Genomic DNA, 13,445 nt, shown 5'->3' with positions numbered 1-13,445 from the left:
AAAATCATTATTCTACTTTATGATCAAGATCCAAATTGGTATACGACTTCAATAGAGGCTTACTTTACTTTAGTCAAGGCTAACCAGCTCCCTAGAAGTGCATACATTCATTCCTAATGGATATGCAGGTGACCCTTCATATTCCACAGGAAGTTACAGATGCTCTTTAACTCAACTGGCTGTGACATCTGTATTTTCTGTGAGTATAGTATAACAAGCATTGTCAATATTAACGGCCCTGCAAATAACAAAAGCGATGAAGGATGATTTTGTGAAAGAATCTTACCGAATTTTACAGTTCTGGTTGAAAAATTGTAAATTAGTATTTTGGTACATTGTTACAGATAAGTTATTATAAACGTGCCACCAAATACCACCAAAATAGATTTCATTAAATACTCAGTCAGCTGAAGTATTACATATTATATGATATGGCAGCTATTCCGGAGATCATATTTTCATTTAATTGATAAATGGTAGGTAAACAGTTCATGTAATGGGAAAAGTGAGTTCCTCGATACCTAGCATGCCGCCAAATATTAAGAATCAATCTCAAAGATGAGCAATGATAATATAAGTTAAGGCTACATGCCTGTTTTGCAACTCTTTGTAGGGATCGATGATGTTTTGACTTCACTTTTGATATATAAGTTGCATTGAACAGTATTATATATACAATTGACCCTTAAAATGTATCCAAAGACGCAAAACTTGTCTCACAAGCTACTTAGTAAATAGAGACATGATGTAATATTTTTGACACCATTATAAGCATTAAAAGATAAACTCCCTGTTTGCAATGTTCTTGAAAGTTTTTTTCAGGTCAGATAACAAGATATTCAAATTCTGCGACTAATAAAACATGACCATACTCATCAAAATAGGTCTTAAAGAATGCTTGATTGGCAAAGATGCAACTCACACCTCACTAAATCTAACATAATTTGGTGTTTGTAATGCAATTAAACCGCTCAAAGTGTTCTGAATTGGTGCCAAATGCAAGAGGTTGGTATTCCTGCTGCCTATGAATGACACTTAAGCAGAAACTAGACACTTGTTTGCAGCATGACGGTTGCAAAGCTTAGGGTACAACGTCTGACGGATGACATGAAACCTGGTCGTCATTGTCAAATAAGAAAACCATACCCGCAATGATAAAGGTATTCATAGAATGACTCTGCCACACCCACTTGCGGTCATATATTTAAAGGGCAGCAATATTAAAGATCCTGCTGAAATTGACCTGAGTGACTAAATTGGTGCAAAGATAAACAAGACAGATGACTCAGGATGGCTCAAAGATGACCAAACAAGTAACTTTTCTGCAAGTGCAAAAGCATGCTCAGCAAATTCGCCTCGAATAACTGAAGCTCATTTATTGTGGTTGATTGACAAATGATAAAATGACCCTTCACGTTGTATGGAAAGTTACAGTTCATTATAATTTAATTTTGATGGTTTGACAATTTATATGAACGAAAATGTGAATTCAATGACCTCTCAAATGGATCAAATCACATACAACCTTGTGTCGAAGATGCTAGATAAATCTTGTTGTAATGTTTTATGAAACCATTATAGCGGCAATGTGGGATAAAATCCTTCCATTAGAAGTAAGATTTTTCCAGCTCAGAAAACAATTAATGAAAAACCTGCGACCAATAAAACCTGACCAAACACAACAAAATAGGTCTCAAGATTGCTTGGTTGGTTAAGATACGACTCAATGTTTTTGTGGCATCCATTTGTGTGGCCATAATTGATACTGGGTGGTCATTTTTGCTTTTCATTTGTGCATTTTTGCTGAAATATTTTACATTTTATATAACGAAAGACACTTATCCTTCTGCCTTGAAACCTAAATGTATTAGTCTCTAGGAAGCAATTTCAGCTCAGATATAAATTGATATTTGTTGAGGAAACCAGCTTAGCAGCCATCTTGGATTGTAAATATCAATTTTAGATTATCATGGTTGATTTTACAGCAAATATAACAAAATATACCTATTCTTTGTCCCGTAAAACATGCCGAAAGACACCAAAATCAGTGGCATAGTGTATAGAGATATGATTTGTTACACACTTAAACAGATATTTGGATTTTTATGCAAATCTTATGCAAATTAAGGGTTGCACATGTCAGCTAATGAAAGATATGAATTGCTTGACCCAATATACCTTGCAAAGGAGAGCAAAATGACTCCAACAGCTAGTCATTGAGCTCAGATATGACATTTTAACTGTTTTTGAGGTCGTCTTGGCAGCCATCTTGGATTATTTTTATGCAAATTAAGGGTTGTACATATCAGGCAATGAAAGATATGAGTTCCTTAGCCCCATTTGCCTGGCAAAGGAGACCACAATGACTCCAACAGCTTCTCATGGAGCTGAGATATGGCATTTTACCTGTTTTTGAGGTCATTTTGGCAGCCATCTTGGATTTTTATGCAAATTAAGGGTTGCACATGTTCGACAATGTAAGAATGAATTCCTTGGCCCTGTTTACCTGGCATACGACACTAACATCATTTTGATAACATTTCACAGAGCTGAGATATCACCATTTATATATTTGGCGGCCATCTTGGCGGCCATCTTGAATATATTAAAATGCCCAAGGGTGCCAGGGTGGCATCATGCAGATCCTGATTCAGTAGGCTTTGAAGATACAGAAACCACCGAGAACCATTGTGGGGCCGAATTTTTGGGTTTTGTGCTTCGGCACCAGACTATAATAGTTGATATTAGTATAGTGCAGCGCCCTCATAGACCGAGATGAGCAAGACTGGCGAGCCTTTCTATCTGAAGAACTCACCAATCGCATTTGTATATCGTCAATGGACGTCTCAGGTCTATTATTTTCTCTGCGAACGGTTACATCAGTATTTGAATTTGATAAGGTTCAAGATCAGAGTGATAACGACACCCAAACCATACGTTCAGCAAAGTCCGCCGGTTTAGACCACAGATACGGCAATCCAGGGTGGCGCCCTCTTCATCCAATGCAAATACATTGTAAATACTTCTACATAGGGTACAGTGAAGGTAATATTTACATCAAAGATGCTCCAATTTGCATGATTTATCGATTTGAAGAAGCTGAGTTGGTAAATATGAAGAACGCCGGGCCAAGTTTTGTTGTGGTGATGTAACTGGTGATTTCACAACACTTTTTGTAGTCATACAAGATGCTTCGCTGTATCAGGTCGAATAAAACAGCTCTAGGTTATCTAGAAGCGTTTTGTGTTGGAATCAAAATTTGAAAAATACAAGTACACTTTTTATGAAAAGCTATAGACACATATCCAATTTCGCTACATGTAGTTTTTGACCTTTGAACCCTTAATAAAATAGAAACTTTGGAGTTTTTTCTTTACTTTGTTAATTGACACTTTGGCCCTTCATTTCGTAGAATGGTAAAAGTTTACGACTGTGATTTGGAGAAAATCACCCGCCGCCAAATTACAAGCAAAGTTGTAGAATTTGTACTTTGTAGTTTGAATTGCCCGGTGTTGACAGAGTTCATCAAGTCTGAAAAAGATTTTCAGTCTGCCGTGGCAGGTACAAGACAATAATGCCAAGACAGTAACTGCCCCTTTGATGATAATAAATGTCCAACCCTTCTTAGCTCTTTCATGTTGGTCTGCAATTACCCTACGAGTTATTTCAGTTAAACAGTATGTAACACAGTGTCAACAAGGACCAGTTAGTTGTAGCTATTGTTGTTGTTGATTTTCACACATGGACACAAAAAATGTAATTTCTCTCGATTCGATAGTATAGAGAGAAATTGACGTCTTCGCCATACGTAAAATTTGATACTTGGCATTAATAAATAGTGTGTAGGCGGGGCTACGGAGCTAAAGCTGCCATTGGAATTAGCTAAAGCTGCCACCTCTTGCTGATCCATCATTAATGAATGAATTGAGTGGAACGTAATTCATTTACTAGAATGGCAGTATGAGGAGACTTAAAGTTTCTCAAATTCTCAGTGTGAATCTTGGTTTTGGATATGATGAAATATTGGCAAATATAAACTTTTTGGTGCTACAAAATGATCCTTTCTGTTCCTCTAGTGTTAAATTTCAAAAAATTCCCTTTTGTCTTTGGTTTTTGTGTCAATTCCACCATCACGCTTTAGAACATGCTTAACAATTCAACGAGAAATCTTTGCAGCTTTTGCTGTACGAATGGAAAGTACGGCGACACTTTAGCACGCCCTCTAGAGTTCTATGTACTCACCGTTATTGCTACTGCTCATCGATCCTGATACATCACATGGACAGCACTTTTTGCATCTAAAGCTGGATATATTCGCATTTGAGTTGATGTTAAAGTTGATCGAATAATTGAAAACAATCACCAAACTGATTAAATGAAAAATCTTCTATTAAGACAAAATTTTGAAATTACTTTGCATTACTTTCACCTTCAACGTCATCAGTCATATCATTTTAATCAATATGAATGACCAATTTTGAAAACAATACATCTGACGACTGATGACAAAAGAAGTAAAAAGTCTGAAAATGGCTGGCATGTTGAGTTCATAATTCTTTGAATCACATGGAATTTTGATCCCTTTCAGACAGTACCTCAGTGCCCCAAGGACAGTGTTCTTTCAATCGAACCTGTCTTACCATTCACAGCTTATTTTGAAAAGCAGTAAGAAGAGTGGCAATTTTTAGCAATTTTTCAAGTAAATCAAAAGTATAATTTTGCCATTCAATTCAACATGGAAAAAGTCCCAAATTAAACACACATTAGCTTTGGCGATTCGGTTATAACTCATTCATAAATATCTGATAAAATATTCTCCGTATATTATAAACAATTTTTACAAGTACGAGCTATAACTTTAATTTATGTTTTTCTTTTCTTCGTGGAGTCAATTTGTGTCTGATTTTCTTGTTTTCCAAAAAATTGCAATATCGTTTAAAATATGGTTGTCAATTTACCGGCGACACATTGACATAGCAGAATTATTCGGGGTGGGGGGATTGAAGGGTGGGCTGGGGTAGTCGGAACTGCGCATGTGTGACTTTCTTATTTGAAAAAGAATGTATATTTCATGCACAGCATCTGGATGCATTACGTCAGCAAAGCTACAAAATACAGATTTTACGATTTTCATTGTGACAAACATGTTTTAACATTCATCAACTTGAATCGTTAACGTACATTGGATACAGTTTTTACATTGGTCGTATGGGTCCCATACGACCTTTTACCGCAGTTCCCATGACCCCCCCTCCAAAGAGTTACCAGAAATCGAGACCCATTCCAATATCTGTAGAAGGGAAGAAGTGGATGCCAGACTTTCGTTCCTGTGTCGCCAGTGAGATCGAAATAGGAACGCCAAGTATGTTACGAAGTAAATCAAAATATAGTTTGTAAGCGTATTTCCTATATGTGCATGCTTTCTTGAAGATAATGGTACGTCAGATGAACTCTAAAAACTACAAGGTCAAATACATCCGAAAAAAATAAAACAAGTCAATCAAAGGTTTGTTTCGCATTCATCAAAGTTTTATTTACAAGTACTCATACACAGAGCAACATATTGTTTGCTTGGAGATACAAATGTACATATTTGAGTGACTTTACATTAAAATATTCAACTTGTAAACTTTATTTCTTATTCAAGAAAATAAATCAAAAATACTTGTATCACTTTTTGCGGCCATAATCGGTGTCTAAATTTCTCATTTCAACTTACCGTACGCAAACAATATTAGTGTAGGCCTATTCTCATCAAATTTACCTGTATTCTCCGTGTTAGCTGCACAGCAGCTTAACGTACATAGATGGTAAATATGTCGAAAAGTCAGTCTGTTTTGCTCAGCAAAACTAGAGAAGAAGTTACGCCTAACAGGGTCGTCTGCGGCAGCCTACGCCAACTGTCACTGAGTCCGCTCAGTCACTGAGTTCTGATGTACTAGCGTAATTGGTCATAGCGCCCCCTTGCGGCAGGCCGCAAGGGGCGCTGTGCAAACTGATTACTGCACGCTGGTCCGTTCAGTTCAAACATGGCAGTCAGTCAGTCTGAATGATACAGTTGTGTCCTCTCCGTGAAAATTACCGTAAACTGCGGAAACCATTCCCGATTTCAGGAAATCCTAGGATTGTAAGAGTCGCTAAAGGCATCGGAATCACAAGGTACGTTTCTGCACATACATGTCTATGAAAATTGTCAATTTTTTGACAAGTTTTACCAACACAATGCAACACTGTTAGCGCACTTCTACGCCTTTGCGCCCATGGCGTGAGATCATATCTGTCATGGGCAGAATTTTCTGAACTTCAAAAATGTTCAGATGTGAATCAGTTTTCCATCAAAGTTCAGTAGTTATTGGTAGATATGAATGAAAACTTATCTTCTGATCCAAAATCTAGCTGAAATAACCAAAATTGCTCAAATTTCCAATAAAATTAAATCTCTACAGTCTGTCGGTTGCATTGTGTTGTGTAAAATTCGTCTGGAAAGTTGTAGATTTTCACCAGAAACATACCTGCAGACTTGACATGTTATATTGTCATGTCTGCTTCTATGTATGTTTCTGTACACTCATGCACACATCTGTGAAAATCAAAAAAATAGTCTGACAAATATTTCAAAATAAAATTGCAAAAGGCTGCTGTTAGAAAAATCAGAAAATACTCAATTTTCCAAAACATTGGGTGAATTGCGATCTGATTAAAATCAGATGTAGAGTACGGCGACGTCTATACTTACGCGGTATTCTCTTGCTGTCACCTCTCAACAACAAGAGAATGCTGTGTATAGACGTCGCCGTACTCTACATCTGATTTTAATCAGATTGGGTGAATTGGTCTGTCCAAGATGCCAAATTAATGTTTGATCCAAAAGTACAAAATATGCAAAGTACCTTCAAAAATAAAGATTTACAGCCTGCCAGTTGCAATGAGTTGTGTAAAATTTGTCAGAAAATTTGTAGATTTTCACTAGAGATATCCCTGCAGAGTTGACATGATGTGGTGTCATGTCGGCTTATATGTACAGCACTTTAACACAGCTAAACTGTGTTACAACTAATCTGTATGGATTATCCTTACACAGTGCAATGTAACGGGGTCCCTCTAACTGACCTTGACCTTTATAGCTGAGAAATTCACCATCACAATTGAAGTGAACCACTCTATCCCCACTGTAATCACAAACATATATGCCATCTTGTTGGTGATCAAAACACAAACCCCATGGATACTCTAAGTGTCCCTTGCCAATGTCTCTTATACTTTGCATCTGGTGATTCAAAACATGAACACATTTCCTGCCATAATCTGATACAAAAATACATTTCTTATTCACAATCAGATCATAGGGATTTCTGACTTGTCCTTTTTCAGTTCTTGCAATGTGTTCACCAGATTTATTATATTTTCTCACATATCCATTCAAGTCACCAATGAATAGAAAACCATCAGGACTCAAGCAGATACCGGTTGGATCAATTCCTTCTTTGCGTCCAAAACAGTTTAAAATCTTGCTTTGTCCAGAACTCACCACAACTTGGCCATTCCCTCGGTCACTCATAAAGTATTGGTCATTGTCTTCATCCACTGTGACATTCCATGGATCAAATGACTTCGGGAATGCATGGAATTGTAAGATGAGATCACAGCAGAGTTGGATTGGATCAATAACCTGAACTCTATCACTATCACATGTAACCCATTGACCGTTCTTCTTGATGTATATTCCCCAGGGGTTATTAAATTGTCCTGGCATTGATCTTGACCCAAACACTTCAAGGACACTCCCCTTGACCGGATAGCCTAGGGAAAACAAAAACATAAACAAAGGTCAAAGGTCAAATTGCAAACTACAATTTCTATGAAGTCAAACATTTTCAGATCTCACAAATTTTGACTGAATGCAAACTTCTTTGGTTTACACAAACACATGGAACATTTAAAGGAACAACTTCCTTACATTGTTATGTAACTCACGTGTTTCCATGGCAACGTATTTGCATTTTATTGATGGAAATGTGATTTTCAGTCCATAAGGTAAGTAAGTGTATTGCTGATTAGCTCATGTTTTACCAATGTTTGCCAGGTTGTAAATTGTTTTGATGTGTTTTGACCTCAATCACAAATACATGTTGATGTAACTCACATGTTTCCATGGCAACATATTTGCATTTTATTGATAATATTGTGATTTTCAGTCCATAAGGTAAGTCATTGTATTGCTGATTAGCTCATGTTTTATAGAGAGAGTTGCCAGGTTGTAAATGGTTTTTTGTTGTATTTGACCTCAATCACAGATACATACAATGTGTTTTTTCATTTGTTTATTTGTTTCTTTGTTTGTTTACCGTTACTATGAACGCTACCAAATGTTTTTCAACATTCTCCTCAATTTTATTTCTGGTTTTGTGTTATCTGTTTCCCCCAAGTTTTCTCACTAAAATTTCCCTGACCTGCCAATCTGTCTCTCTCTAAACCTTTTTCACTTATCAGTTTTCAAATACTTGCAGTCACTACCGGTAATTTGTTTATGCCATAGTTTTATTTTGTTTTTTTTTTCCAAGTTCTTCTCAATATTTATCAAGCTGTGCACATTTGCCCTAATGTGTACATATTTGTCAATTTTGTTTTGCAAATTTTGTTTTGTAAATTTTTGTCTTATTATCTGTGATCCTAAATTTACAGAAATAATCTGTGCTTCAAATGTTTGCTTGTTTTTGTTGTTTGTTGTCAGCCATTCTGAAATTTAGTTTTGTTTTCTATGTTCTGTCTTCTACCAGTTGTTCTGTATTTACATGGTATCTATGTTACTGTATAATTGTATTGTTGATTAGCTTATGTCTAAGCATAGTTGCCATGTTGTAAATTGTTTTGTTTTGATGTCAATCACAGATACATACAGTGTTTTTTTGTTCGTTTGCTGTTGTTTTTACTTTTGACAATTTTTGTTTTAGTTTTTACTCCCCAAATTTTATTCTTGATTTTCTATATTTTTTCCCCGATTCTCTCATCCAAATTTGCCTGAACTGCCAATCTGTGTCTTCCTGTTTCATATTTGAAATACCTTGCTTCACAAAGTTCTCATGATATAGTTTTAGTTTTTTTTGTTTTTAAGTTTTTGTCATAAATTAAGCTTTTGGTATATAAACCTACTGTGTACATATTTGTTGACAGTTCTTCAAATTGTATCGTGTTAACCAATATCTGTTTCCTTTTGTCAATACTCTGTGACCCTAAATATACAGAAATAATCTAAACTTCAAATTTATAACTGCATGTTTATGTTGTTTTTTTGTTGGCCATACGGAATTGTTTTTTTGTCTGCCAAACTGAAATTTAATTTTGTTTTCTATCCTCTCAGGTCTAGTGTCATTACAATACCCAGCATCTGTGTAGCTGTGTTATTGTATTTTTGTTGTTTTTTTTATTTAATCTCAGATGCTTTCATTTTGTTTCCATAATTGTTTGTTTGTGTGTTGGCTACGTTTGACTCTACAGCTGTCATTGCGATGTACTCACTTTTGGTTCGAAATGCGATTCAATTGATACAAATAATTACACGATGCATTGTGAATAACAACATTCGAACAGATCTTGTGTGTCAAGAGGTGACTCCATCGCGAGCAGTATCAATCGACAGTACAGTACCCGCTCCGCACGATGTCACAGATATCAGCGATGCTACATGTACACCGTGCACTGTTCTGTCCGAGTCCGATGTTTCCAAGTTCAACAAGTGATCATGTCGTGTTTGTAAAACAAACCAACGTAATGGCAAGAAAATGCCCTAAAAAATCTTAAAAGTTGCCGAAGATTTGCTAACGATCAAATGCACAGTGTTTCACTATCACCACAGCAATCTGACATCGTTTTAGTTTTACCATCGACCCAATTGCGTTATTTATGGTCTTATTTCTGTTTCACAGTCCCTATCATCGATACTAAAATCAAACTTACAAGCAAATGCCCTGTTTATGTCACTATTTGATAGTAGTTTGTGAGACGTGCATTTGTTTATGCGACGTGAGCTCATCGATATGCATTGTGCTGAAGTTAGTGTGTAGGTGTCGGCTGCTGAGCGTTCTAGCTGTACTTTGATAGTTGACGTATGCGTAGTAATATTGGTATGTGCTGGGGTTCAATCATGGCGGTTGGTTCAAATCGCGCGGACGCCCTTACCAACATTGAACCTTGCCGTAAAGAGCAAGAAGGTGGTTTTACATATCCTTGAAGCCGTCCATAGTCACAATTTAGGTCTCCTATTGATTTGACCGGGGATTTCAGTCATCGAAAAAATGAAAAAAAATCAAAGATACAAATAATGTCCCTTTACTGTTGGTTATGTACATAAGGGTGGAGATGAAATTGAAATAATTATATTTTTTGATGTATTTCCTCTAATGTTGGAAACATTGATTTCTCAATATTGTTTATTTGTAATTTTTTGTAGGCCACACTCAAATTTTCTTATGTTTGAATTCGAACATTTAATTTTTCTCTAGTTTATAAATATCCTCAGAGTCAGTCTACAGATATTGAAAATATTACAAGTCCAATGTTGTTGTAATTTGTGTAGTTTTCCATTGGCCATTTAAAGAATTCATTTCAAATTGAAACAATCTTTGTTTATGATATAAGAGGTTCCATAGGTAGCTTTTATCTGGAGATTATGGAATTGACTGACTGTCATATCAAATCACATTGTGTGAACATTTCTCACAATCTCTAGTATGGTGTTCACAATGTATCCGGTAGAGTTGACTTTTCAGATCCTCAGATTCAGATCCTCAGATCCTCAGATTCAGATCCTCAGATCTCAGACCTCAGATCCTATAACTTCAGAAGCAGATTCGGAATTAAAATTTCACAATTTTCAAAGTTTTATGTAATATACTGATATATAAAATATAATTTAGATTTGAAAAGGCTTTAGAAATTATTTTATTTCTATTTCGAATCTTGAACTTAAAAACTTTGATCTCAGAATCAGAACGTCACCAGTCGAAGACAGGGTGCGCAATGACTCCACTTGTTATGTCATCACGTGAACGTTCCCTCGTAGAGATAACCACAGGCGCTCCTTAGCTGGGTATAGTCTGTTAAGTAGATCGATTTTCGGATCAATCTATCGATCCCGTCGTCGATATGCCCGCCACTGCAACCTAAATTCTCACGAGAGTATTTAGGTTGCAGTGGCGGGCATATCGACCACGGGATCAATAGATCGATCCGAAAATCGATCTACTTAACAGACTACCCAGCTAAAGAGCGCCTGTGAGATAAACCACACCCGCGATCGAACGATCAAGACCGCGACGATCATGTGAATGCTGGCTATCGACAGTCCGTATTTTACCATCGTTCGTAATATTGATGGCGAGGGAATATCACTAATCCATGTTGGAGGCCAGTTACCCCGGGATAAATCAGAATTCAGGGGTCGGAAGAAGCAAATTAGCTAATCTGTAATTGTAGACCCGTGTTCGTTGAGCTTGTTGAGCGAAAACGTTTACGTAGACTTGGTTTTTTTTCATAACTGCTTTGTACATGTCATATTCAAATTATTAAATTTAATATTGCAATCATACTATTAATACGGTATTGTAAAAGGCTTGTAAATTCGAATCTGCATCTGAAGTTATAGGATCTGAAATCTGAGATCTGAGGATCTGAATCTGAGGATCTGACGATCTGAATCTGAAGATCTGAAAAGTCAACTCTACCCAATGTATCCACATGTAAGGTCTGCCTGTCAATGTGACACTGTATCTTGCTATAACGGTTACTGTATGCATCTTACTCTGTCTGTCTCTGCCTTTCTCCAACACTTTTGTGTGCAAGGTACTGCAGCTCTCCTTCACACAGTCTCACACTCATTGAATACTGTAACTGTGGCATGTGATTTTTGGTATACTGGTTTTGTACAAGTGCGTCATTCATGCAATAAGTTGATAAATTGTTATGTTCCTTATCCAGTACTATTTCAAATATTGTCAAAAATTGCCATTGATATATGTTTTTATTTGCATCTCTGATTTTCTTTCAGTCACCAAACTTTCGCATTTTTGTTCTCAATCCAATTCCGTGTTTCTGCTTCCAGAATGGAATATCAAATTAAATTTTCTTAGTCATAATGTAAACCGTGAATAGATTTTTTATCATGATCATCCTGACTCTAAGTGCCTGGATTTTGGAATTCTTTCTGAATACTTCAAATTGTTGTGTTGTACAGGTTTTCATTAATATGTTGCATTTTAGTCAATTCTGTCACTTCACTGAAAAGTGATCATATGTAGAATATGATACGCAGAATAAGATAACTTGCATAAACAATGTAAACTTAACTTGTAGCTGAAATCATTCATACATCTCTTTCTTTCCAAACTAACCCAGATTATCGTTATGTTTTACACAGGTTATTGAAGGCAGCATTTTTTAAGAGTACAACAGTGAAATCAGTGTGACTGACAGACTGGGAGATGACGTCACAAGTCCAACCACCATGGTGAAGTACCTAATTGGACACGTTGGATGACATGGAAGATGTCAGAGTTTATGAAGATATGAAGACATAGAGCAGACAATGAAGATGTCATCCATTCTAAACGTGACCTCCCTGGTAGCTGTTGCCATGGTGAAGATGTCTTTGGGTTCAAATGAACCTGGAATTTTATATTGTGTACATATTGTACACACAAACCAAACGGCCCTTTTCAGGGCCATCACATCCTCCAAAAAGAGAACTACCGTATACTTGTGTATTTTTAATGTTGTTTTATTTCTTAATTTTCTCAATTTTCAACCTAATTTCATTCATTATCTTTGTTTTGATTTTGCTTTCTTTAATTATCAGATGCACACCAACTGAAAAAGGTAAGTTGCAAGTTAGAATTTGTATCAGTACAGGGCTCAAAATAGTTGTGTGCAAACAATGTCACAGCACTTGTCAGGTTTTGTGTCATGTACCTCCTTCCTGATATGATATGTACAATGTGGGTATGGAGTTTAGTTTGTCTGTTACATATCTATGGTTATCCATCTCATAATTTAACTCGACTTCCACCTTCTGTATTCTTGGACCACACAGCCATGTTTTTATCATCTGTGTGTTGATTGTCTTTTCACCACAGTTCATTTGCAGACTGCAGCCCCATGTAGACTGAAAGATTCAGTGGTATTGGTACTCTGCCAACTCCAACCCTAACCATGGATGAACATTTAGTGTACAAAGTCTCCACAGTGAACTCAAAACAATGAAGTACCTTGCACAACTAACTCAACAGGCTTCTCAAAACACACCCTGAAGTTTAGCTTAATTCTAGTGGTTATTGAGTCTGCTAACTTAGTAACAAAGTATGTTATCATTGATCCACTCAGGAAGTCAATATGTAGGCAGTCATCTTACCCAAATATGTTGTCAGTAAAACCATACCATTTGATTGGTACCA

General features: G+C 36.4%; 1 protein-coding gene across 2 annotated transcripts in view; it reads right to left on the bottom strand.

Annotated features, from left to right (window-relative positions):
- Positions 1-13,445, bottom strand: part of LOC139129688 (uncharacterized) — a 146,102-nt gene that overhangs the window by 65,001 nt on the left and 67,656 nt on the right. The window contains exon 7 of one of the 2 annotated variants that reach the window (XM_070695362.1): positions 5,508-7,800. The exons of the other annotated variant lie outside the window; for it this stretch is intronic. Coding sequence (XP_070551463.1) covers positions 7,013-7,800 — 788 coding nt within the window. The 3' untranslated portion in view covers positions 5,508-7,012. Of the gene's footprint in view, positions 1-5,507; positions 7,801-13,445 lie in introns of those variants that run through there. 2 annotated transcript variants of the gene reach the window in all.

Source organism: Ptychodera flava, chromosome 3 (assembly GCF_041260155.1).
Source record: "Ptychodera flava strain L36383 chromosome 3, AS_Pfla_20210202, whole genome shotgun sequence".
Taxonomy (NCBI): domain Eukaryota; kingdom Metazoa; phylum Hemichordata; class Enteropneusta; family Ptychoderidae; genus Ptychodera; species Ptychodera flava.
Note: the sequence above shows the minus strand (reverse complement) of the source record. Positions and strands in the feature narration are given on the sequence as shown.